At 59.5% G+C, this 26,688-nt stretch overlaps 1 protein-coding gene, 1 long non-coding RNA gene and 1 pseudogene across 2 annotated transcripts; 2 read left to right on the forward strand and 1 right to left on the reverse strand.

Moving 5' to 3' along the window:
- On the reverse strand, positions 1-15,747 carry LOC149875469 (uncharacterized). Its single transcript, XR_016439667.1, has 4 exons — positions 15,720-15,747; positions 5,128-5,253; positions 4,834-4,895; positions 1-4,285 (listed from the first exon to the last, which is right to left on the reverse strand). It is a non-coding gene; the product is annotated as an uncharacterized LOC149875469 (long non-coding RNA).
- A 918-nt stretch (positions 15,748-16,665) lies between these two features.
- LOC149875470 (U2 spliceosomal RNA) lies at positions 16,666-16,820 on the forward strand (annotated as a pseudogene).
- Positions 16,706-26,279, forward strand: LOC149875471 (E3 ubiquitin-protein ligase TRIM39-like). Its single transcript, XM_090030841.1, has 8 exons — positions 16,706-18,734; positions 19,049-19,144; positions 19,554-19,784; positions 20,100-20,122; positions 20,821-20,933; positions 21,929-21,949; positions 22,459-22,485; positions 24,987-26,279. Exons 1-8 carry the CDS (start codon positions 18,318-18,320, stop codon positions 25,526-25,528), a joined length of 1,470 nt encoding a protein of 489 aa, XP_089886967.1. The 5' UTR covers positions 16,706-18,317; the 3' UTR covers positions 25,529-26,279.
- The last annotated feature ends 409 nt before the right edge of the window (positions 26,280-26,688 follow it).

Raw genomic sequence — 26,688 nt, forward strand, 5'->3', positions numbered from 1 at the left:
TCTCCCAGAGGTTGGAGAAGTTTTCTCCTCTGGAGGCAGGCGGTTCCTTGCTCAAGAGTTTAGGAGGAGAGACAGCCAGTTTTAGATGGTAAGGCTTCTCTGTGTCCCCCACATGGGAGCATGGCTGCTGCCCTCTTATACAGCCCCTGTGACCTCATTCCCCTGGTCCAGACGAAGCCAGCTCCGATTGGCTGTCAGCCAACCAATTTGAAATACATCACCAGTTGCCGGGCGGATTCCAGCTCACCAGGGTGATGCCCCTCACCCAAGTAACTGATACCAGTTCAAATTACTTAAAGAGACAGGGTAAGGGTGTGGTCTCCTCTGCGGGGCCCATCCTAATCAAATGGTCACAGCACAGAGATTTAATCACATTGTCACCTGGCATACATTTTGGGGCGAAAACAAGGTGGCTTTCTGCCACACCCTCAAGGGTACTTGACTCACTTCAAGAACTTGGGTTGCTTCCCTCAGTCAGAAGCACAAGTAGTGGTCTCCTTTCGTCAACCGAACCAAGGGGAACCCCAGGCATAATAGTTTCATAGTTTGTCGGGTCGGAAGGGACCTGAGCAGATCATCGAGTCCGACCCCCTGCCATGGCAGGAAAGAGTACTGGGGTCAAACGATCCCAGCCAGGTGTTCATCCAACCTCCTCTTAAACCCCCCCAGGGTAGGAGCCTGCACCACTTCTCTTGGAAGCTGGGTCCAGACCCTAGCTGCCCTGACCGTGAAGTCGCGCCTCCTGATGTCTAGCCTAAACCTGCCCTCTGCCAGCTTGTGACCGTTATTCCTGGTCACTCCTGGCGGTGCTCGGGGGAACAGGGACTTCCCCAATGCCTGCTGACCCCCCTGACTAGTTTATAAAAGCCCAGAAGATCCCCCTCAGCCTTCTCTTTTGGAGGCTGAACAGGTTCAGGCCCCATAGCCTCTCCTCATAGGACCTGCCCTGCTGTCCCCTGACCACGCGAGTGGCCTCCTCTGGACCCTCTCCATGCTGTCCACATCCCTCCTGAAGTGTGGAGCCCAAAACTGGACGCAGTACTCCAACTGCGGCCTGACCAGTGCCGCATAGAGTGGGAGGATCACCTCCCTGGACCTGCTTGAAATGCATCTGTGGATACATGACAAGGAACAGTCGGCCTTCCTGACTGCCTCCCCACACTGCTGGCCCATGTTCATCTTGGAGTCATGATGACCCCCAGATCCCTTTCCACCTCCGTGCTGACAAGAGGGGAGTTCCCCAGCCTGCAGGGATGGTGCCGGTTGTTCCTCCCGAGGTGCATCACCTTGCACTTGTCTGTGTTGAAACCCTTCCTATTCTCATCCGCCCACCCCTGTAACCTGTCTAGGTCCGATTGTAGCCTGTTGCTTCCTTCTAGCGTGCCCACATCCCCCCACATCTTAGTGTCATCAGCAGATTTGAACAGGTGCTTTTTACCCCCTCGTCCAAGTCGCTGATGTAGATGTTGAACAGTGCGGGCCTGAGGACCGAGCCCTGGGGGACCCCACTGCCCACGTCCTTCCAGGTTGAGAAAGACCCGTCCACCACCGCTCTCTGGGTGTGGCCCTCCTGCCAGTTGGCGACACATCTGACTGTGTGGGGGTCTACACCACAGCCCCCAGTTTCTTAATGAGAACGGAGTGAGAGACAGTGTCAAAAGCCTTCCAGAAGTCCAGGAAGACTATATCCACTGCTACCCCTGCATCTAACGAACTGGTGATCTGATCGTAAAAGGCCAGGACCTGCCACTGATGAACCCGTGTTGGTTGCCCCTAAGCATGCAGTCCCCTGCTGGCCCCTCCTGGATGTGTGCCAGCATAATTTTCTCGAACAGCTTGCCTAGGATCGAGGTAAGACTAACCGGCCTATAGTTTCCCGGGTCCTCCTTCCTGCCTTTTTTGAAGATGGGGACCACGCTGGCCCTCTTCCAGTCCTCCGGTACCTCTCCAGAGCAACACGAGTGCTCGTACAGCCGTGCCAGGGGACCTGCAATGACCTCAGCCAGTTCTTTTAGAACTCTAGGGTGGAGATCATCCCAACCGGCTGACTTGAAAACATCCAGCCCCTCCAGTAGCTTGCTAACTAAGTCCTCACTAATCTGCAGCCCAGGTGTGCCTCCTTGGGGCCCAAGCAGGGCCCAGTAGGGAGGTGGCTGTCCTGGTCCCTACTTAGGAAGATGGAGGCAAAGAAATCGTTAAACATGTTAGCTTTGCTGTCTGGTGTGACAACCAAGTTTCCCAACGTGTCCTGCAAGGGCCCCGCATTACCCGGGACTGTCTTTTTACCCGCTACGTATTTAGAAAAGGACTTCTTATTGTCCTTAATCTGGGAAGCTAGCCCCAGTTCCATCTCCGCCTTGGCCTTCCTAACTACCCTCCTACATCCCCAAGCAACTACAGAATAGTCCTCCCTGGTGATGACCCCTTCTTTCCATTGGGTGTGCGCCTCCTTTTTACCAAGGAGACATTCCCAGATGCTTTTGGTGAGCCACAGAGGCTTGTGTGCCCTCCTGCTCCCTTTGATCCTCGTTGGGGTTACCTTCCTTTGGGCTTGGGGATCGTCTCCTTAAGGAGCGACCACTCTCCTTGGACACCTGGCTCCCCTCCCCTTTGGGATCTCAGCGCTTCTCCAACTATCCTCCATAGCTCATTGAAGTTTTCCCTCTTAAAATCTGGGGCCACTGCCTTACTGCTTGCCTTTGCCACCTTGCGCTGGATGGTGAATCCCAGCAGGCGATGATCGCTGTCGCCCAGGGGGTCGAGCACCCGCAGCCCCCGCACCAGGTCATCACCCGTGGCCAGCACTAGGTCCAACAAGGCGTCCCCCCTGGTGGGGCTGTGCACCTCTGGGGTTCGATGGAGGTCCCGCATTTGGGCTAGAGCCCTGAGCGGTCAGACCTGGCTGACTGCTCTTCCCAGCAGATGTCCGGGAAGTTCAGGTCCCCCGTGCCTACCACATCCTTAGCCTTCACTACCTCTGTGAGCTGACCCAAGAATTCCTGGTCAAGCTCTTCCCCATGGTCGGGAGGTCTGTAGTAGACTCCCACCGTTAAGTCCCTTTCCCCTCGGCTGCCTTGTACCCTAACCCAAAGCACTTCAGAGTGCTCCTCCCCTGACTCCTTGCTAATTAATGAGGATGTGTATTCCTCCTTAATATAGAGAGCCACGCCCCACCTCTGTTTCCTATCCTGTCCCTCCTGTACAGCCCATAGCCCTTGACATTCACCGCCCAATCATGCGTTGAGTCCCACCACGTTTCCGTAATCCCCACTATGTCTGGGCTGGTGTCAGCCAGCAGGAGGGTGAGTTCCTCCTGCTTGTTGCCCATACTACGAGCGTTTGTGTAGAGGCATTTGAGGCCTCCTGTGGGTGTGTGTCCTGACCTCCTAGTCCCAGAGTTACCCTGGCCCCTATCTCTTACCTGTTTATTCGCTTCGCTCGGTGGTCTGGGCTGGGCTGTAGTTGTGGGTGCTGTTTGGTCTGGCAGTCGGATGTTTCCTCCACCCTCATCTAGCACTTCCCCCAACGAGCCTAGTTTAAAGCCTGCCGGAGTAGGTCCGCCAACCTAGAACACACACTTACCTTTAGGGGAAAGGTGGAGCCCATCCCACCCCAGCATGTCTCTCATCATGATGTGTTGGTCATGGCTGAGGAAGCCAAAGCCCGCCTTAAAGCACCATTCCTGTAGCTGCCAGTTGGTCTCCGCGATGCACGTTTCATGGCGTCTGCCTCATCCACTCACTGGCAGGATAGAAGAGAAAACCACCTGTGCGCCCATCTCCTTCAGCACGCACCCCAGAGCGTGGTAGTCCTCCATCAGGCGGTCAGGGCTCCTCCTGGACGCATCATTCGTGCCCACATGGATTAGGGCCATGGGGTAATAATCGGTGGGCCAGATTACGGTTTGGAGCATCCCTGTCACGTCCTGAATCCTCGCTCCAGGTAGGCAGTATACCTCGCGTGCCGAGGGGTCCCGGCGACAGATGGGGCCCTCCATACCTCTCAGGATGGAGTCACCAGTGACGATCATGCAATGCTTCCTCCTCCTGGCCTGCTTGCCTCCTTCAGCTTGCACGGGACGCGATGAGCGTGGAGTTGCCTCCTCCCTGGTTTTGTCCTCTACTTCCTCCTCCTCCTGGGCTGCCAGGGCTTCGTACCTGTTCTCCAGCCAGACTGGAGGAACTGGTGCTGCCGTGTGTTGAGCAGCCCTGGCACGGGAGGTGACCGTCTGCCACTTAGCAGTGGAGGGCTCTTCTTGAGGTCCATCCTCCTTGGTCGTTCAACCCTGAAGGGAAAGAAAATAGCTATCAATTTCTTCCTCTACCTCCCTGATTCCCCTCAGCCTGCTGACCTCCTCCTGGAGCTCCCTCACCTGCGCCTCCAGGGCCCTAAGGCGGGCACCTGCAGGACAGGTGTGGAGGTCCCCAGTCCCTGCCCCCCCATCCCTTGCTGGGCAGCTCCCACAAGCCAGGGGGTTGGGGGACGCCAGCCCCCCCATGGGCTCCGTCTGGGTGGAGGCCTCAGACAAGCCCCTGGAAGGTCGCGCCCCCCGGGCAGGGGCCCTGGCAGCACTCCGTGTCGACACCATCGTAGGAGTTGCTGAGTTTCTAGCTGAGTTCAGGTCCTCTGCCCCACACTAGCAGGAGTCAGCCTCTGGGCCCCTCCTGCTCACCCTCTGGTGCGAACGCGGGTGCAAATGCTGGCGCGCTCTTACAGACCACACCTGTTTGCACACTCTGTTCGTGCGGCTCCCTACCGGCTCAGCTAAGAGGGATCCCGGGGGCTTCCCCTCCAGATCCGGCTCAGCTGCGTCGGTCCCTCCGCCCCACTCACCTTAGGGGGATCAGCTGCTGCTGCCCCTGCTGCTGCTCCGTTCGCCTCTGCTGCTCTCGCCTCTGCTCCGGGTCCGGTAAGGGGGCACATGTGTGTGTAAGACACACGTGAGCCCGTATTCTTCCTCTTCCCGCTGCTCCTAGCTCCCACTCCAAATAACTCTCCCACATGAGGTATAAAGGAGAACTTTACTAGTGTAGTGGCGAGAAGCCCCCACAGGCTCTTGGAGGAGATGGGGTAGATCCCGTGGGTCCTAAGCCACACAAGCAGACCCCTCCCCACTGGGAAACTTACCTCTGGGAGCACAGCTGGAGCCAGAGCAGGAGCCAAGGCCACGCAAGTCGGCATTACATCGACTGTTTAATCAGCTGTTCCCGGGGCGGGGAGAAGCTAAGCCAATCATGGTGACTGGAGCAGCCTCTGCAGGAAGATTAAAAAGCCCCACCAGAACCCGGCAGGGAGGGAAAGAGGGAGCATGCTGGCGTGGAGCATGCCAGGCGTGGTGAGGCTCCTCTGACGAACAGGAGGGTTGCAGCCAGCTCAGTGCTGGCATCTAGAGCAGGGGGAGAGGAGTCCCTGGGCAAGGCAGGGAGGGAAGACCCAGTCCACAGCCCACGTTGTCCAGCTACCTACATTACTGAAGATCGTTAGAGGTGTCCCACCCAGAGGCAGCGAGGAAGATGCCGGAAATCAAGAGCCTCACTTGTCACCACCCGAAGCAAAAGCAGTAGCTGCCATGACAGCTGAGCTAGTGCACCAGTACCCATGCCGATGTTGGTCCCCTGAAGAAAGGGGTCTACAGGGCATGGCAGAACAATGCAGGCTGCACTGTTGGTTGGCAAGTGGACGGGGTGTAGGGAAGGCAGAGTCCCAAGGAACATCACATCAAGACTGTGAGTATCACCGTCCCCAGGGTCCCCAGATCCCCAGGACGAGGATCACCACTGAACCCCTCCATTCATTCATTAACATCAAGTGTGGCAGGAGAGTTGAGGGGAGTGGGGGCCCTGCTCAGGATGGATGGTATGGCACTCGTCATACCCCACCTTAGGCACTTACACAGTGATGCAATGGCGGGGATCCCTTTTGAACATTGGCATTAACGGGATAGAAATCACATCCCAGGTCAAGCAGACATGCAGTCACCAGCGACAGCCCAAGCAGAGCTACTAACACAGGCCATCCAAGCTATAGGGCAGGTGTTAAAAATACAGCAGCTGCAGGGAGCACACCAGCAGGAGTGGATGCCCCATAATGCCGCCCTGTTTAAGATGCTACAAATGACAAAGGAAGACAATCCCAAGGCCTATATAGAGGCATTTGAGAGGACCGCCCTTCAGATGGGGTTGGATCGCAGCCAGTTGGGCACCCTGGTGATTGATCAGGCCCAAGCCGCTTATCGGGCCCTGTTGAGGGAGGACGCCCAAGATTATGATACCATGAAGGCTGCGATCCTATACAGACTCAAGATTTCCCTAGAGAGCTACAGACAGGTGTTTCGAGCCTGAAAGCCAAAAGAGGTCAAGCAGTCTTGCAGTTTGTTGCAATACTTGTGGGACATGCTTAATAAATGGCTACCTGCAGGCTGGTTCAACTGGGAGGGGGTCATCGACCAGGTCTTATTGGAGCAATTCCTCTGGGACCTGGAGGAAGACACTTAGGTGTGGGTGTGCAGACACCAACCCCGGACCAGTAAGGAAGCCCTCTGCCTGGCCGAGGCCTTTACCAGCTTGGAAAATGAGCGTGGGCGTGGGCGAGGTACCAGGCACCCAATGGGGAGCACGGCCAGAGAAGAAGAAAAGCAAATGGGCCCACAGAAGGGGACATTGAGGGGTGTCATCTGATACCATTGTGGACGAACTGGGCATATTACCAGGGAATGTGGTATGGGCCTGAGCAAACTGGGGCACAGGCCGACTACATCCACCCTGCCCCGCAAAAGGGGAAAGGAGGCAGAGCGAGTGGAGCCCATGGACTGTAGCTTTGGTGAACATGGGCCAGCAGTGTGGGGACGCGGTCAGGAAGGCCAACCAGACCCTGTCATGCATCCACAGATGCATCTCGAGCAGGTCCAGGGAGGTGACCCTCCCCCTCTATGCAGCACTGGTCAGGCCGCAGCGGGAGTACTGCGTCCAGTTCTGGGCACCGCACTTCAGGAGGGATGTGGCCAGCATGGAGAGGGTCCAGAGGAGGCCATTCGCATGACCAGGGGGCAGCAGGGCAGGCCCTATGAGGAAAGGCTATGGGACCTGAACCTATTCAGCCTCCACAAGAGAAGGCCGAGGGGGATCTAGTGGCCTGTTACAAACTGGTCAGGGGGGATCAGCAGGCACTGGGGGAGTCCCTGTTCCCCCGAGCACTGCCAGGAGTGACCAGGAATAATGGTCACAAGCTGGCAGAGGGGAGATTTAATCTAGACATCAGGAGGCACGACTTCACAGTCAGGGCAGCTAGGATCTGGAACCAACTTCCAAGAGAAGTGGTGCTGGCTCCTACCCTGGGGGTCTTTAAGAGAAGGCTAGATGTACACCTTGCTGGGGTCATTTGACCCCAGTACTCCTTCCTGCCATGGCAGGGGGTCGGACTAGATGATCTACTCAGGTCCCTTCTGACCCTAGAAACTATGAAACTGTGGTTCTGTCGCACATGAGGGAGGATGGGACTGCCCCATCATTACAGCCTGGATTGGGGATAGGGCAGTGTAATAGGGGGCCTCTTGGGGCCAATTCCCCTGTGGCTTGCCTACCTGTTTCCGGGCTAACCACCTGCCTTCTCGCCCACCACCCCTTGTTGGTAATTTATTAATTGATGTAAATTAAGCTGGAGGCTGCCCATTTCTTGCCCTGATGCCAAGGGGCACTATCTGCTGGTCTGTTTCTCCCTTACACCGCACCACAAGCCTCACAGATGGCATCCAGATGTTCTCAATATCACCAGCCCCACACTGGGCCCCAAAATCCTACTAGTTGAACCCTGCCTGGATTCCTCTCCTCAGACGGCCTATTCCACCTTCATTCTGGGCACAAAGCTCCCTGAACTGTTTTCCCCTTATGGGTGTGGCCCCCCTGGGACCTTTTCTTACTAGCCCTGGCCCACCTCCCAGCCAGTCAGAACCCCAGGCCCTCAGCTCTTGGGCGTTCCTCACGGGGGGCCCCTGACCCTTGGACCCTTTTGGTCCTCGCCCCAGCATTGACCAGTCAGGGGATGTCCAGACAGGTGTGAGTCTATGACCCCACTCTCTCTCTCTGGGGGTCTACCTTCCAGACCCTACAAAGGGGGTAACCCACCTGGTTGTGGGGGCTAGGGGTTAAGGTGCCCCAACCCGCCTTTCACTGGGGTGGTAACTGCCCAGGCATTTCCTGGGGGTTTCCACACCACTGACAGCCACACCAGGCCACCCACTCCTGGCAGGGTGCAGTTTTAGGTCATGCCCAGGACCAGGAGCCTCCAATATGTCCCCTACAGCTCCTCCCTTACCTCCAGATGACATCAGCAGCCTTCATAGAATCATAGAAGTCGGGTTGCAGGGGACCTTATAGATCTTCAAGTCTGACCCCCCACCAGGGCAGGAGAAAAAAAAAACTGGGCTCAAATGACCCCAGCCAGGTAGGCATCAAGCCTCCTCTTAAAGACCCCCAGGGTGGGAACCAGCACCACTTCCCTTGGAAGTTGGTTCCAGATCCCAGCCGCCCTAATGTGAAGTGGTTCTTACGGATGTCTAATCTAAACCTCCTCTCCAACAACTTGTGGCCGTTATTCCTTGTTATGCCAGGGGGCGCTAGGGGAAACAAGGTCTCTCCCAGACCCTTCTGGTCCCCCCCAGTCAGTTTATAGCTGGTCACCAGGTCTCCCCTCAGCCTTCTCTTGTGAAGGTCCCGCAGTCTCTCACTGTAGGGTCTGCCCTGTAGTCCCCGGATCATGTGGGTGGCCTCCTCTGGACCCTCTCCATGTTGTCCACTTCCCTCCTGAAGTACGGCGCCCAGAACTGGACGCAGTACTCCAGCTGCGGCCTGACCAGTGCCGCATAGAGGGGGAGGATCACCTCCTTGGCCCTGCTAGAGATGCATCTGTGGATGCACGACAAGGTCCGGTTAGCACTGCCAACCGTGACCTCGCATCATCGGCCCATGTTCACCTTGGAGTCAGTAATGACTCCAAGATCCCTTTCTGCCTCTGTGCTCTCGAGAAGGGAGTTTCCCAGCTTATAAGTGTGCTGCTGGTTACTACTGCCCACGTGCAGCACCCTGCACTTGTCAGTGTTGAAGCGCATCCTGTTTTTGTTAGCCCACCCCTGTAGCCCATCCAGGTCTTGCTGTAGTCTTTCCCTCCCTACTAGTGTGCTCACCTCAGCCCAAATTTTGGTATCATCAGCAAATTTAAACAGGGTGCTTTTCACTCCGTTGTCCAAATCGCTGATAAAGAGATTGAACAGCGCAGGCCCAAGGACCGAGTCCTGGGGGACTCCGCTGCCCACTTCTCCCCAGGTTGAATATGACCCATCCACCACCACCCTCTGAGTGTGACCCTTGAGCCAATCTGCAATCCGTCTGACTGTGTAGGCATCAATGCCACTGTCACCCAATTTCTTAATGAGGATGGGGTGAGAGATGGTGTCAAAGGCCTTGCTGAAGTCCAGAAAGACTACCTCCACGGCGACACCTGCATCCAAGGCTTTTGTGACCTGATCATAAAAGGCAATCAGGTTGGTCTGACAGGATCTCCCCCTAATGCAACCATGCTGGTTGACCTTGAGCATCATCTCTGAGGCCAGCCCATCACAGATATGCTTCATGATGACCTTCTCAAAGAGCTTCCCTAGGACTGAGGTAAGACTGACGGGCCTATAGTTGCCTGGGTCCTCCTTCCTCCTTTTTTTAAAGATGGGGACCACGTTGACTACCTTCCAATCATCCAGCACCTGGCCTGAGCACCATGAGTGCTCATAAAGCCGTGCCACAGGCCCTGCAATAACCCCTGCTAGCTCCTGCAACACCCTGGGGTGGAAAGTATCTGGACCTGCTGACTTGAACACGTCCAGCCCCTCCAGAAGCTCTCTAACCCCGTCCTCCCCAGGTCTGGAAGCATTCCCCTTGAGCCTGTCTTGCATCACAGTGGGGAAGTCCCGGTCCCTGCCCAAGAAAACAGAGGTGAAGAATTGGTGAAAGAGGTCTGCTTTCTCCTCTGGTGCAACCACCAGATTGCCCAGAGGATCTTGCAGGGGCCCCACATTTCCTGGTGCTTTCTTCATCCTTAGCTTTCCTGACAGCCCCCCTACAGGCCCGAGCAGAGGAGGTATACTCCTGTTTGGAGATAGCCTTGCTGTCAGGTGATGTTGTTGCCTGCCTTCCGGCAGTGAAAAAACCCCTGTTTGTATGGGCAGCCCTGAATCCCAAAATGGCTGCCCTAATCAGGCACCTGCCAGCTGCTGGCTTCCGGCCCTTAAAGTGGCAGACACAAGCAGTGCCCTGCCACAGGCAGTAAGGGCAACCCTAGAAACGGGATGCTTCCAGTCCCTACTCTGAGCAGACCTGGCCCTGCAGACTGGAGTAAAGGAAGCTGGACCCTTGACAATGACTTGCATATTGAGTGGTGAGATGCATTTCCGGAGCCGCTACCTTCCCTTGAAGGTGATGAAGTTCTGAGGGGAACTATGGGTCAGGTTGTCTCCAGTGCTGGCCTGTGAGATGATCCTCAGACGAGAATGGGGGCCGTTCTACACGGTACTGGAATGGGTATGAGTGACTGAGGAGGAGAGGAAGTGACTCAGAAGCAGGGAGGGCTGGGCTGCCGAAAGTCCCCCTCACCAGAAGGAAGCAGCTCGAGATAGTATTGACCTGGAGCAGGTGGCCAGAGCGGCGCAGTTTTGCCAGTCTCAACGGAGAGATCCGGAGCTCCAATGGCTCGGGACAGAGGACCCCAGGGAGGGAATGTCACAAAGTCACTTCAGCTTTGAGGTAATCGGGGGGCTGCTATATAAGGTCCAAAGAGGTGAGGAGGGCACAACTGAAAGACGGCAGATAGTGGTGCCATCCTCGTTCCTCCGTTCTATTTGGAGATTGGCCCCTGATTCCCCACTAGGTGGTTATTTAGGGTGTACCAAGACCTGGACGAGGCTAGTTTCAGAACTCTTTTGGCCACATTTGCAGGAAGAGGTGGAGAGATGGGGAGCAGCTTGCCCAGGATGCCAGAGGGCCCAGGAATGGAGACCACAGAGGGCACCATTGCACCCGATGCCTGCAATTGAAACACTGTTCTCCCATGTCATGCTTAACATTGTGGGCCCCCTGCTACTATTTGCCTTAAGGGACACCCCCCAAGAGTCTACGCAGTACTCCCGGTTCCAGCTAGTATATGGCCACAGACCCAGGGAGATGTTACAGATCATCTGGGAGGAGTGGGAGAGACCAGTGGGGACAGGAATATCAGCTGAGAGGTACCGGCAGGAGCTACAAGACCAGATCAACAAGGCCCAGTGGATCACTTGTCAAAATCTGAGAGCCGTGCAAGAACAACAGGAGACCCAGTATAATAGAAAAACAAAAACCCGTACATTGCATCCAGGGGCTATGGTCTTAGTCTTGCTTCCCGCACCAGCGAGTAAACACCTCGCGATATGGCAAGGCCCCTTTAGGGTGGTCCGACAAGTAGGACAGGTGGATTACAAAGTGCTCAAACTGGGACACTGCCTTGGCATCAAATTTACCGTGTAAACCTCCTTAAGGAATGGAAGGCACCACAGGGCTGGCTAGTGCAGGAAGAGGAGGCGGTAGAAGAACGGGGACCCCTCTGCCTAGAGTTAGGGGAATCCATAATGAAGGAGTCAGTGCAATTAGGAGAAGATCTGGATGCCAAGCAATGAGAGGAACTGACAGGAGTAATAGAGGCCTTCCGGGCCGTGTTCCAGGAAACCCCTGGGCAGGCGCGAGAAATTGAACATGAGATCAGAACACCACCCTGTGCACTAGTTAGGGAAAGATGGAGGCCAATACCCAAGTGATTGCAGCAGGAAATACAGCAGGAGATCGTAAAAATGCAAAAACAGGGAATTATCCGGCCATCCCGAAGCCCTTGGCATATCCCCATTATAGCAGTGGTCAAACCAGATGGGTCGCTCTGCTTGTGCGTAGACTTTAGAAAGTTAAGTGCCTTAGCGACCTTTGACACCTTCCCCATGCCGCACATTGCCCACCTCCTTAAGAGACTCGGGGAAGCCAGATGCATATCTACCATCGACCTAGTCAAAGGGTACTGGGACCCCTTGGGGCCTCTTCAAATTTCTACGGATGCCCTTCAGGCCGAATGGTGCGGCAGCCACCTTTCAGAGGCTTATGGATACTAGGGCTGTGCAGAGCAGCTAATATTTGGTTTGACAGCCATGTCGAATATTAAACCGGGTCCCGCTTCAATTTGCCGTCCGCTTCGGGTCCACTTCGAGTCGAGGTCAAAGCTCAGTCAAATATTTGAGCTGCTTTGACTTCCCCATAGGTTATAATGGGGAAGGCTGAAGTAGGCTATAACTGTGGCATTTCTTGTCTGATCTTGATGAAACTTGCAGGAATGGTAACTCCTGAGGAGTCCACAAAGCTTGCCGAGTTTCAACAAGTAGGTTCAGGGCGTGCACAGAAACTGCACCCCAATTTCTTGAGAGCAGACTGCCTGTAACTTCTACGTGCAAAGCCACAGGGAGCTCAGACCTGCAGGAATGGTTGCTCCTGAGGAGCCCACAAAGCCTGCCAACTTTCACAGTGATAGGTGCAGGAGTTTTGGGGGAAACTGTACCTTAGGCTGCTGACAGACAAAACTGGTGACACAGATGGAGCGAGGAGGCGGCGTTCGCTCCGTCTGCACCTGGCGCGTGGGGACCCCGGCAGCGGGAGGTTCCCCTTGAGGAACACCAGCTGCTCCCCCAAACCAGGATCCAGGCAGGTGCGGTGGGGTGTCACAACACCCGCAGCCATGCTGAACACCCTCTCACTTGGCACACTGGTCGGTGGACAGGACAGGTATTCCCAGGCAACTGTGCTGAGATCCGGCCACATCGGGCTGCAGGTTGCCCAGGAGGCCAAGAGGTCGCAGTCCAGGGACTCCACACGCTCGGCAAGATAGGCAGACACCACGGTGGGAGGGCTGTCTGCTTGATCCTGGGGTCTGGTGGGCCTGGACCCCCTAATGTTTGCCATGGTCTTAGCCCATATTGGCAGCGCCTGTGGTGGGGGGGAAGACTGGCTCGTGGATGGGGGGCTGGGTTCAGGCAGTGGATTCCCCTGTTCCACTTCCCCCTGTCTCCGCCGCTCTGCCTCCATCACCGTCTTCATAAGTACCTCCCTGCAGTGACTCAGTGTCTCGCTGCCACATATGGTGCCCTTCACCCTTGGGTCACAGCCAGCAGCCAGCATACGCACTGTGCCGGACCCCAAGAGTTCAAGCCTTTTCTTAAGGCCTCCTTCAGCCGCCTCACCAGTGCCTGCACATCTGGTGACAGCGGGCTGCCCCAGCCAGGAACACTGGCCCCCAGGAAGCTCTCCGTTCGGCTGCGGAGCTCCTTCACTCTGGGGACCACTGGCCGAGAAAGGCATCAGCGGCACTGAGGGTCTCAGTGGCCTCGAGGAAGGGCTTGAGGACCAGCAAGAGCTGGGAGATGGCATGCCACTCAGCTTTGGTCAGGGGGCCGCTGATCCCAATCTCCCCAAGCAAGGCCAGCTCATGGATGGCCTTCTGTTGCTCCACCGGCCTCTCGAGCATCAGGTATGTGGAGTCCCACCGAGTCTCCACATCCTGGATGATTCTGTGCTGTGGGACATTTAGCTCTGCCCCCCTTGATACTCCGGTGGAAGTAGCCTGCCACCTTCCTGCATCTGGGAACGAGTCTGCTGGTGTTGCTGGCACCATCACCGGCAGCCCTGTCCCCCTCCAAGGCATCCCTCACAAGCAGATGTAATTGTGTGCCACACAGCGAATACCAGCAAAGTTGGCATCACAGACTGCCTTGACCATATTGGCCCCATTGTCAGTGACCATGAAGCCACGGGTGAGCTCAGCCTGCCCAACCCCCAGCCACCCTTCCCCATGCAGTTCATGGCCTCCCTTATCTCTGCTGCAGTGTAGGACTCATCCATCGCCTTGGCGTGAAGAAGAGCCCACCGATGGCCTGGCTGGCTACACCATGCCCTGTGCGGGAGAGGTACGCATGACCTCCACCCTGGCTGCTCCAGATGTCCAAGGTGAAGTGTACGGTCACCTGCGGACCTGCCTTGTGCAGCTCCTCCCTCAAGTGCTCCCTGCATGCTTCGTATAGGGAGGGCACCACCGTCCTGCTGAAGGTGGTGCATGCGGGCACCTGGTAGGATGGATCCAGCAGTGCCAGGAGCCACCTGAACCCTGGCCGCTCAACAAAGGTGAAAGGCTGGCCATCCAGAGCAAGCATTCCCCAGTGGTCAGACCAACCTGATTGCCTTTTATGATCAGGTCACAAAAGCATTGGATGCGGGTGTCACCGTGGATGTAGTGTTTCTGGACTTCAGGAAGGTGTTTGACACTGTCTCCCATCCCATTCTCATTAAAAAGCTAGGTGACTGTGGCATTGATGCCTACACAGTCAGACGGATTGCAGATTGGCTGAAGGGTCGCACTCAGAGAGTGGTGGTGGACAGGTCATATTCAACCTGGAGGGATGTGAGCAGTGGGGTCCCCCAGGGCTCGGTCCTCGGGCCCGCACTGTTCAATTTCTTGCGATGAGGGGGGTGAAAAGCACCCTGTTTAAATTTGTGCATGACACCAAGATTTGGGGTGAGGTGGACATGCCAGAAGGGAGGGACAGGATACAGGTGGACCTGGACAGGTTACAGAGGTGGGCAAAAGAGAATAGGATGGGATTCAATTCTGAAAAGTGCAGGGTGCTGCACCTGGGCAGTAAGAACCAGCAGCAGACCTATAGGCTGGGGAACTCTCTTCTCAAAAGCAGAGTGGCAGGAAGAGATCTTAGAGTCATTATCAATTCCAAGATGAACATGTGCCGCCAATGTGAGGAAGGGGCCAGTAAGGCAAACCGCACCTTGTCCTGCATCCACAGATGCATCTCGAGCAGGGCCAGGGAGGTGATCCTCCCCCTCTATGCGGCACTGGTCAGGCCGCAGCTGGAGTACTGCGTCCAGTTCTGGGTGCCGCACTTCAGGAGGGATGTGGGCAGCATGGAGAGGGTCCAGAGGAGGCCACTCGCATGCTCGGGGGCAGCAGGGCAGGCCCTACGAGGAGAGGCTACGGGACCTGAACCTGTTCAGCCTTCATGAGAGAAGACTGAGAGGGACCTGGTGGCCATCTATAAACTTTCTAGGGGAGACCAGTGGGGAATGGGAAAGACCTTGTTCCCCTAAGCGCCTCCTGGAGTAACAAGGAATAACAGTTATAAGTTGTTAGCGAGTAGGTTCAGACTAGACATCAGGAGGCGCAACTTCACGGTCAGGGCGGCTAGGATCTGGAGCCAACTTCCAAGAGAAGTGGTGCTGGCTCCTACCCTGGGGGTCCTTTAGAGGAGGCTTGACGATTACCTAGCTGGGGTCATTTGAGCCCAGTTTTCTCTCCTGCCCATGGCAGGGGGTTGCACTAGAAGATCTGCAAGGTCGCTTCCGACCCAACATCTATGAATCTATAAGTCATGGCAGGAGAGTTGAGGGGAGGGGGGGTCCCACTCAGGACAGATGGTACGGCACGCGTTGTACCCCACCTTAGGCACTTCCACAATTGGTTACAAGGAGTAGGGTTGGAATAGGGTACAGACAGTAATATCAGAGGAATGCCATAGAGCAAACAGGGTGGCTGGAGTGGCCTTTGATCACACATCTGAGTTACTGAAAATTGTATATCTACTTAGATCTCAGGTACTTACTCACAGGTATCATCCAGAAGCAGGTGGAGATTCCCTCTGGAGGCAGGCAGCCCCTGGATCATCGGTTTTGAGGGAGAGGAAGTTTCAGATGGTCCAGCTCTTCTCTCTGAGTTTTCCTCATGGCTGCTGCCCCAATGGGGGACTGCACTGTGGGAGGGGCAGGGACTCTCCTCCCCTATAGAGCAGAGCCAGACCATCAATGGGGACTTAACCAGATACCTTTTAATACTGGGAACAGAACAGGCATAAATCAGAGGGTACAGTGGACACTACAATGCCCAAGGGGCAGGATTCAACAAAGGTCTTACAAAAACAGGGTTAACAAAATAGAAAACACAAACAGCAGAACAAACAAGACGGGCTGGTGAAATATAAAAAGGCAGAAAATGGCAAGGAAACATAGGGCCTGGGTATCCGGAGGGGGAGAAACACAGGGGCCCCTTTCCACTGCAGGAAGGCTTGCTTCTAGCTCCCGCACTCACCCCAAGTCATCTCTGCCGGGACTTGAACCCAGGGCTCAGGAGGCGGCAGAAGCACCGCCGCACGGCCACCACTGGGGGCGCTATTCCAACCAGCTAGCGGCCCTAGCGGTCCCGGAGCCCCGCCTCCATCCAGCTGCCTGGCCCCTGATTGGAGGAGCTGGAAGCAGAGCGGGGAACCCGTGGGGCCTCTGCTGCTGGCTGCAGCGTCTCCCAGGGGACCCCGGGCCGGGGGGCCTCTCCTGGCGCCCTCTCAAGAAGGGCGGGGTGCTGGCGGTGCCTGCGCGGCCAGGAGGCGCAGCGCCAGTGCCTGCCCACTCTCCTGAGCTGGCACCCCACCCCTGTCTGGGGAGGATCGGGGCACCGGGACGCGGGTGGAACGGCTCCCCGGAGAGCAGGGCCCACAGCTCAGCCGCTCCCAGCGCTGGGAGCTGCCTCACACGCTCAGGGGAAGCAGCGTGACCACGTAGGCGAGCTCCCCAGGGTAATTGTCTCTGATATGTCCTCCATAGGAGGTCTATATTGAGCATATTCTTTTTGGTATTGGGTGGTGGAACCGGAGCGTGCTCCATCCACTCCATGCATTGACCTGGTATTGCAGTGCTTCCAGGACCGGTGCAAAAAAAACAGGAAAAAAAAAAAAAAAAAAGCCTCACACGCTCAGGAGCCCCGGCCAGGGCGCCATGGCAGGGTGCGTGGGTGCCCCCCGCGTTAATACTGTTGGGTGTGCAGAAGTGAGCCACACAGCACAGCAGTGGCCACCACCCCAGGGATCCCGATCTCCAGGTAGATCCTGGAGCCTCTTTGGGTAGATCCTGCTGGGGGAGGATCACTCACTGTGGGGGCCTCTACCTGCCCCCAGCCCCAGCAGGGCAGTCTCTAGGGCAGGGAAGGGCTGGGGGCCAGATAGAGGCCCCCACAGTGAGCGAGTGCCCCTGCAGCCCAGCAAGGAGCAGGGCAAGGTAGGTGGGGCCCTAGGCTGGTCGGGTGCTGGGCAGATTGGAGCCCGGGGGGCTCCTCCACGGCCGTGGGGTCTCCCCCACATCTGTGTGGGGGCCGAGGTGGCAGAGGCTGCTACTGCTGCACCTCAAGCCTCACTGCAAGCACGGCTCAGCTAATCGGGGGGGCTCGCATCAGGGTGGCCTCAGCCCAGCCGCGCAGCCCAGCAGAGGCCCTGGGCGATGTGGCCCGTCACCTGTGCTTGGCACGAGCCAGCTGCTGGTGCAGGCTGCCCAGTGCAACCAGACCACAGGTAGGGGAGGGGCAGGGACCCCCGGGGCCCCCGCCAGGCTGTGCCCAATGGCAGGAGCCTCCCCCCGTGCCTCTGAACCACAGAGAGTCCCAGACCCTGCCAGGCCAGGGCCCGAGCCCAGCTCTACCGCAGCTGTGCTGAGCCACGTCCACCCGGCGCCCGGGCGAGCATGACGAGGGGCCGTGGCCCAGCCGGGTCTGGCGCTCTCTGGGTCCGGGGCGGGCAGCGCAGTAGGTCTCGGGCTGCCCCGTAGTTCCAGAAAGTGATCTTCACCGTAACAAGGTTGGAGAGTGCTGCGATGCACCTAGGGGCTTCACTGAGAAGCCAGGAGTGTTGGAAACATCCTGACCGTTCTGCCTTTTCTGAGTTCTCACGACAGACGACTTGCTCTGTTCTTCTTCGAGCCTCAAAAAAGGAGGTGACACTGAGAGCTGGCATTTTCTGGTGTGCCCAGAGCACAGGGCTGCCCTCGGGCTGGCTCCAGCCCCCGAGAAAGTGCCCCCTGGGCTGGGCAGAGGGGAAGGTCTCTCCCTGCACGCACCCGCTCCGGGGAGAGCCCTGCTCAGCCCGGGCTCCTGCTCACAGCGGGAGGCAGCAACTGGTCCATCCTCTGTCCCAAACCCAGAGCCAGGAGCTCCCCCGATCCCAACCCAGGCTGCAGCCCCAGCGCAGGGGTTTCTAGATCTGGCCCCAGCCCCAGGCCCTGCAGAGATGGCGTGTGGGGCAGGGCTGGTGCTCCTGCCCGCTCCCGGCTCTCTGCGCGGGCTCTGGGCTGAGCTCCACCCAGGCCCTGCGGAGAGCAGGAAGGAAACAGGCGTCTGTGCCGTGAAAGTGAAACTCCCTGGTCCTGCTGTTCCCCGAGCAAGGAGCCATGGCTGCCAGGGGCCTGGTGGGGAGCTTTGAGGAGGAGGCGACTTGCTCGGTGTGTCTGGACTATTTCACGGATCCGGTGACTCTCGAGTGCGGGCACAACTTCTGCCGCGCCTGCATCGGGCAGGGATGGGGGGAGGCTCAGCCCGACGTCTGCTGCCCGCAGTGCAGGGCAAGGGCCCCGCACGCGAACCTGCGGCCCAACAGGCAGCTGGGCAACATGGTGGAGCTGGTGAAACAGCTGATGCTGCAGGCAGGGAGGGAGCCCGCGGGGCTGCCCGTGTGCGAGAGGCACCAGGAGGCCCTGAAGCTCTTCTGCCAGGAGGACGAAGCCCCCATCTGCGTGATCTGCAGGGAGTCCAAGGCGCACCGCGCTCACACGGTGGTGCCCGTGGAGGAGGCTGCCCAGGACTACAAGGTGGGAGCGGCTGTGCCGGCCTGGGAGTCCCAGCTCCAGCCGCTCTGCGGCCAGGCACCCCCGGGGGTGTCCGATCAGCGGGACCAGAGCCGGGAAGGGCCGAGGACGGGCCCAGGCACATGGCTGCAGACAGCGGTGGGGGGGGGACGGGGCAGGTCCAGCCTCTCTGGCCGCAGTGTCCTTGGGGCTGGGGGCGCTCGCTCGGGGGTGCGAGCTGGGGGCAGCGCTCAGGCAGCCTCGCTCTGTGCAAGGCAGGTTTTCTTGCTGGGCACAAACCCCGAACCAGGCACCGGAGCCATGTCCTGTGTTTGCAGGAGCGGATCCAGAGCCGCCTGGAGCACCTGAGGGAGCAGAGAGAGGAGCTGCAGGGCCTGAAGCGCGCCTGGGAGCGGGAGAGCGACAGGCTCCTGGTAGGTGCCCGGGGCAGGGGGCAGCGGGGGGGCAGGGCGGGGGTCTCTGCTGCTCCCTGTGTTGGGAGTTGGGAGGAGGTTGAGGGTTACATCCCGACTGCAGGGCTCAATCTAGGACTTCCCTTAGTGGAAGTGACAGTGCTGAAACGAAGGAGAAGTCTGAGGGTTTCCAGGGGCAGAAGAAGAGCAGCATCTGGCCGTGCCCCCAGGGCTGGGCAGGGAGGGGACGGGCGGTGCAACCGCATCCCATGCCCGAAATGCCCTGGCCTGGACCCTGTGGGGCGGGCATGAGGCGTTGTCTGCAGCCTGTCAGAGTCTCGGGGACATCTGCCCCGAGTGTCCAGGTCCCCTCTCCTGACCCCTGTGCCCACGGCCCTGCCCTGCCCCTGCACGGCTCTGCCCACCCCAGAGGCAGACGGAGGTGGAGCGGCGGCTGGTGGTGTCCGAGTGCGAGGGGCTGCGCCAGCTCCTGGCTGAACACGAGCGGGTCCGCCTGGCCCGGCTGGGAGAGCTGGACACGGAGATTGAGAGGAGGAGGGAGGACAACACTGCCCGCCTGTGCGAGGAGGCTGCCCGCCTGAGCGCCCTGATCACGGAGCTGGAGGGGAAGTGTCAGCAGCCGGCGCCTGAGCTCCTGCAGGTGAGACGGGGCCAGACGTGCCCCAGTGCCCGGCCCAGAGAGGTGATGGCCCCTGAGCCCCAGGGTGATGCAGGGTAGGGGGGCATCAGAGCGCATGCCAGGCCCTGGACGGCAGGGACACGGGCTGGGGCATTGGGGAGGTAGGGTGGGGTAAGAAAAGGCTGATCCCGTTCCTGTCGTAGTCCCGGGCCCAGTGCAGAGGGGCGTCCATCCCTGCAGAGGGGCCGGGGTGACGGAGGCCGCGGTCCTGGAGGCACAAGGAAGGGCTGCGCTGGGCGGTGACAGTGACTCTGTTCTGTTTCTTGTCCCCTCCAGGGTGTCAGAAGCGCCGTGAGCTGGTACATTCGGGTTTCATCTCACCCCTCTTTTCCCATTACCCAAGATGAGGCGAGGGTGTCAGCCCAGGCCCCAGTGGGACAGTGTCCATGGGCAGAGACCTCACCAGGGACCTGGCCTTTGGATGCTGGGAATAAAACTGAGGCACAGCCTGGCCCAGAGATTGGGCCCCTGGGTCCCAGGAGCAGCCTGTCCCTGTCCCTGTCCCTGTCCCAGAGGGGGCGGAGGTCAGGCCACATATCAGGGGCTCAGGCTGTCTCTGCCTGGCTGCGTTTTCTCTGAGGATGGACCACGTCCAGGGCCTGTTAGGAGAGTTAACATCTCCAGCCCCTGCACTGTGTAGGTAAAGCCCTGGAGCACACTCGATGACACGAGAAACCAGGTCGCTCCCAGTACAGCTGTTCTCTGCCCCTGGGGCAAGCTGTACGGGGGAGTGTGGTGCTTTGCTGGTGTGAGCGCTGGCTGCGCGGGAAGGGTTTGTGGTGCAGACCTGTGGCATAACTCTGCTTGAAGCCCGATGAGTATCGGCTTCACCTGCCAGTGCCAGGGCTGGGAGCCAGCAGCCTTCGCGGGCACCGAACGGCCTGTCACACAGAGTCTGTGCCCGGTGCCCCCGCTCCCACCATTTCCTCTTGTGGCCTTGAGGGTGTGGGGTCTTGGCTGAGGAGCAAGAGGAATAATTGCCTGCGTGTGTCTGCAGGGGCGAGGAGGAGACACCTCTGCATCCAGCCCCCCAGTTCCCCGAGCTGGAGAAGAGACTCCGGGATTTCCCTGGAGAGGACGAGCTGCAGGAGGCTCTGACGGGATTCCTGGGTAAGGGGCGCTCCCAGGCCTCCGTCTCATTGCACCAGGGGTAAAGGTGGGGGAAGCTGGGGAGCTGGTCCAGCCCAGAGTGCCCCAAATCCTGGGAATACCCCTGGCGCCCCAGTCCCCAGGGCTGCGCCGGGTGGACTCCGTGGGGATGAGTGCAGCCGGGCACATCATTTGTCATTTCAAATCCAAGTGGTTCAACTACCTCCTGCTCCGGCCCTGGGCGCTTAGCACAGGCTGGTGCTCTCGGCGGTCCTGGCTGTACAGAAGTGTCCTGTGTTTCACTCCCTCTGAGATCTGCTGTTGGAGGCTCAGACCTGACACTCGGAGCTGGGACTGTGGAGCCAGAGGCCCCAGTCAGAACGGATGCACACAGGGAGGGAGCTGGGGCTTCACTTCCCAGGGTCTCCCAGCTTTTTGTGAGGACAGGGTGAGAGACAGTGTCGAAAGCCTTCCGGAAGTAATCCCAGCCTGGAGCATTCCCAGCTACAGCTGCCAGCAGGGACCTGGGGGTGGAGGTGAATTCCCCGAACAAGCCCAGCGAGTCCTCGCGGGAGGGTCTGCGGCATCGTGGAGCTCCAGGAGAGCCGTTCAGAGGGGAAAGGGCCATTGCTGCCCAGCTCTCCCTGGCTGCGTGCCCTCCCTGACCGTGTCCTCCCCCTGCACCCACCTGTGACAGCTCCCAGCTGTGGGGGGCAGAGCCCTCCCCGTGCATCCCTGTGGGGCACAGGGGAGGGTGGGGGGTTGCTTGGGAGGGTCTTGGTGGTTCAGAGGTGAGAGATGTGACCACAGACAGTCTACTGGCCCGGGCCTCCAGCGAGGATGCCTGATCCACCTCCCCGAGCCCTTGGACTCCACCAGCCTGTGCACTGGGGCCCATCCTCACCAGCTCCCTGGGGAACGGCAGCCCCGGGAGGAGCCCTGGGACTCCTAACCAGCGCCAGTGTTCAGTCAAGAGCAGGATGGACTGATATCTGGCTTGTTCTCTTGCCTTGCAGAGAGGACGGCTGCGGAGAGAGGTGAGTCCTGGGGGAGCAAGGGGAGGGAGGGAGCACCTGTTCCCACGTCTGGGCAGCTCTGCGCTGAGCGGTGTGCAGTGAGAGAGAAACCATCACGGGGACATGCGAGAGGGGCACGGGTCAGAACAGCCCAGGGCAGCGCGGAGCCGTTCCCAGCATCACCCGCAGAGAGACAGTGCAGAGCGGGTGCTGGGGCAGCAGGCCCGGGGGCCTGGGGAGAGCAGCGCCTGCAGCGCCCGGTCTGGCGCGCGCCTGTGAGACGACGGCGGTGTGAGACACAAACCCCCGGACACGTGGAGGGGCCAAGTCGGGTGCTGGGAAGGGAGGGCTGAGAGCGACCCCCCAGACACCAGGGCATGGAGAAGCGATGGCTTCACAGCAGCACCACGGCCCTGGTGCCCCTGGGGTTTGGCCCGGTGGGGACAGCAGGGTTTGCCCCAGGCTCTTTGAACTGGGTCCTGCTGGGGTGACTGGTGTGTGACTTCACCTCTTTCTGCTGTTGATTGCAGGATTCAGAAGAGCCCAAGGACATGCAGGTGAGTGACCTCTCCTCATATCGGTGACCCCAGAGCTGCCCTCTTGGAGAGCCTTGTTCCCTGTGGCCGCTTCTGCCCCAGTGCCATGCCCCAGACATGAGCTGTGTTGCTGTGAGCAGCAGGAATCACGGCAGCCCCCTGCCTTGTCCCCTCACCGCTCCAGCGCCGGACACGCTGTGTGCGCTTGGCCCTGGGCAGGGCTGGTCCCTGGCCCATATCTGACCCCAGGCTGAAGAGGATGTTGGGATCCTGAGTCCATCTGGACACCATCTGGGCCACACGTAGCTCCTTTTGGTCTTTCCTGTCTCTGTGGTGCCCACACACTCATCCAGAGCCCAGCAATCCCATGGGCCTGCCGTGGGAGACGCGTGCCTGGGTTGGGAAGGATTGATAGGTCCGTCCTCAAGGGGTTTGATGACCCAGGGCAGCTGTGTGGTGCAGATGATCCCTGGGGCTCTCAGAAATGGTTCAGGCGCTGCATGGAAACCTGGCGTTCCCCCTCTTCGTGTCCATGCACATGCCCAGGGCTGCAGAGCTGTCGCCATGCCGTGGTGGGTCAGATGAGCCTGGAGCAGGGTGACTCTGGGAAGGGCCTGGCCTGGGCGAGTCGGCACCCGGATGGGGTGTGAGAGCCCCGGCCCTGCAGGTTTGCCCCAGCCCGGCCCTGGCTGTGCCGCTGGCTGGGTCTCGATAGCAGACGGGGGAAGGTGCCGTTCATTCCCTGGGCTCTGCACCAGGCTCTGGGAGCAGGGCACATGCTGGGGGAGAAATTGCTCTGGGCAGACGTGTCAGGCTGGACCCGAGCCAGTTTTGAGCCGGGTGGTCAGGATGGGGGCAGGGGCCGATCCCCAAAGGGAAAATCTCAGAGCAGGTCGTGGGGACAGAAAAGGCATTTTTCACATGAATGCTCTGAAAAGACCCCCACACCCTGCTCACCCTCCCCAGCCTGCCTTTCACTGACTGCTGGCTCTGGTCTCCTGGCATTTCCTCGGGGTGGATTTGCACAGGTCTGAAGGGGTCCAGGAGCTGATGTGCTGTGGGCAGCTGCTGGGATTTTTCTCAGCCTCTTTATCAGCTCAGAGCCAGCATAGTGCCTGTGCTTAGCATGGGGAAATACTGCGGTGGCTTCCTAGGGGACAGCTGGGGCAGACCGCTCTGCTGGCATGGGATAGCACCCATGTAGGTAACGCATAGTTATCTTGGCTTTATGCCCACTTTATGGACATGGGAGACTCCTCCCTGGCTTGCTCCTCAGGGCAAGCCAAACCCCAAGTCTCCATGCTTCGGCCTGTACATAGGTTGCCCACCAAAGGATTTGGAGCATCTGAATCCCCCGATGAGGGCGGAGGATGTTGCCCGTAGTAAGGCCACTTATGGTTCTGGACTGATTCAGACACGTTTCTGGACTCCCAGCGCTATGTGCAGCATCGGGCACAAGGGAGGGCTGCTGGTGTGGACCCCACGGTATGCTGCGGGCAGAAGGCCCCAGTCCCAGCAGTGTCCCAGGCCATGTCTACACAGGGAGTCCTTGTCCCAGGGCAGTTTCTGCAATGCAGACCCCTAGATTACGTGCCCTACAGGAGTGGCCTGGGACCTACCCTGATGCAGCTGAGCCCACAGGGAGGGGGCAGTGCGTGGGGAAATGCCTTTTCCTCACTCATTGATCTCACACTCCCAAGCAACGGGCCCTGTTCTCCCGTGCTTAGTCCCCCTGTCAGCCCCCCTGCCCTTCCCCTTCCCTCCCCACCCCTGGGTCCAGCCCCATGCATGGCCCTGCCCTGGGCTGGCTCTGGGGAGGCGCTGGCTGGGCTGCCCTGGCTGCAGTGCTGTGCCCACAGGGCTGGGGACATGGGGGTCCCCCTGGAGCAGAGCAGCCCAGCCTGGGGTGGGGGGGCAGGCACTGACCTGCTGTTGGCAGCAAACCGAGTGACCCCGGCCCAGAGCACAGAGACCCCCGGGCCCTGCCCTCTGCTCCCCCTGCCACCCCTCCCCCGGGCAGGCTGCAATGGGCCCCTCTGCTCCCTGCTGTCGCCCAGCCCGTCCCCCCCTGTAGCCTCCCTGCCGGCCCCCCCGCCCCCTCCCCACAGTGCCTGCGACACCAGCTCATGGGGGAGGCACTGCCCCTCTTGCCCCATCACCCCCAGCTGTGCCAGTGGGGCCAAGCAGCCTGGCCTGGGCTGGGGGAGAGGCAGGGCAGGGACCTGCAGTGATGATGTCATCTCATGCCCCTCCGATGTGCCCTGCCCCCATCCTTGGCACCTGCCCCTGCCCTCTCCCCATGGCTTCAGCACCCGCCCCTCTTGCCCCCGCTCTGCCCCAGGGATGAAGAGGCCGGGTGGGAATGTCCCGCTCTGCCCCGGGGCCATTTCCTGTTCCCCCATTTCCCCGCGGGGCGACGGTGATTCCCAGCCGGGACCGACCCGCGATTCCTGGGACGCGGCGAATTCCCCGTGACCTCGGGTCCCGCCTGCCCCCGCCCTGACCCGCGACTCTCTCCCCAGCGGACGTGACTCTGGACCCAGGCACGGCTCATCCCGACCTCGTCCTGTCTGAGGATCGGAGATGTGTGAGACTCGGAGACACCCGACGGGATGTGCCCGACACCCCGGAGAGATTTGACACTTTCCCAGAAGTCCTGGGCGCGGAGGGGTTCGCGGGCGGGAGGCGCTACTGGGAGGTGGAGGTGGGAGACAAGACGGACTGGGGTCCTGGGCGTGTGCAGGGAGTCTGTGCGCAGGAAGGGGAAGGTCACATGGAACCTGGCAATGGATACTGGGTCGTGTGGCTGTGGGATGGGGGATACAAGGCCCTCACCTCCCCCCCGACCCTCCTCCCCGTGAGCGTGCAGCCCAGGCGGGTGGGGGTTTTCCTGGACTACGAGGGGGGCGAGGTCTCATTTTACAACGTGACCGACAGGTCCCATCTCTTCACTTTCACTGACTCCTTCTCCGGGACCCTGCGCCCTTACTTCTATCCTGGTCTCAATGCTGGGGGCACCAACGCGGCTCCCCTGACCCTGTGCCCGGTCCCAGCCCAGCCCTGAGGCAATCCCTGTCCCTGCCACGACCCGCGGCACAGACTGTCCCCCCCGCGCCCGACTGCCAGCCCCTCGGTGCCCCCGGGGTGGGGGCAGGGGTGGGGTCTCCATCCCAGGAGCTGCTTCATGTCCCAATCCCACGTGCACGGCCTGGGAGGGACCGGCTCCAAACTCTCATGCTTCACGTACAGGCCCCAGCCGTCCCCGTGGTTTGTCACCGGGACTTTGCTTTCCTCTCTCAGCACTGTCCTCCTCCCTGTCCTCGCCCTGTCCTTTGCTCTCTGCGCCTCCTGCCACGGCGTGTGAGGGGGTGAGCGCGTGCTCGTGAAAGCTGATGCGTCTCAGAGTCCGTGAGTCCAGCGGTGCTCAAGCTGTGTGGTGCACGCGTCCAGGGCCACGCACCACATCTAGGGCCACACGTGTGGTAGGACTGCACAAGTGGACCCGGACCCAGTGCACACACATTGCCTCAGTGCCTGGGGCACAGGGGTGCTTGGGTGGCAGGTTGTGGGGGCAGCATCCCTAGCAGTGACAGCCTGCTGGAGCCACGGCAGAGCCACGATCCCCTGCGTGTCTTATTGTGTTTGCTTGCACTGTCCCTTCCCAGCCAAGGCCCCGTGTTCAGCATTGCCGGGCCCAGGTGCTTGTGCCAGTTTTGCAGCACTGGTGACTCCATTTTCGCTGCCACGAGGAGCCAGTGGGCATTTGGTTCCTCTCACGCACCAGGACTGGGCATAATAAATAACTGTTAGTCGAACGCCGGAGTGAGCAGAGTGTTGTTGCTGAACTCACAACTTATCGCGTGGCCCTGCCCGGAGCGTGCAGGCTACAGGTTGTGGCTCTGCCCTGGCTCCGGAGCAAGCCGCCCCATCCCACGTGCCCAGCACCTCTGGAGCAGCCCCTGCGCTGCTCTGCCGCGTGCCACCAGCGTGGCTGAGGCTGGGGTCTCCATGGAGAGCGGCACAAGCCGTGCACAGGGCTGGCTGGGAAAGGGAGTCCCCAGCCCGTGGGCCGGACGTCCCCCACCCCTGCGCTAGAGCAATAGAAAAGCGGGTCAAGCAGGGGGCTTCACTCGGAGAAAAGCAGTTGGGCACACGAGTGTGCAGTGGTTGAGTGGGTGGGGTGTGTGCACGAGGGAAAATGACGGGTTGTCTCGGTAGATGACT

The sequence above is a fragment of the Crocodylus siamensis genome, chromosome 1, assembly GCF_052110815.1.
Source record: "Crocodylus siamensis isolate JL-2025a chromosome 1, ASM5211081v1, whole genome shotgun sequence".
Taxonomy (NCBI): domain Eukaryota; kingdom Metazoa; phylum Chordata; order Crocodylia; family Crocodylidae; genus Crocodylus; species Crocodylus siamensis.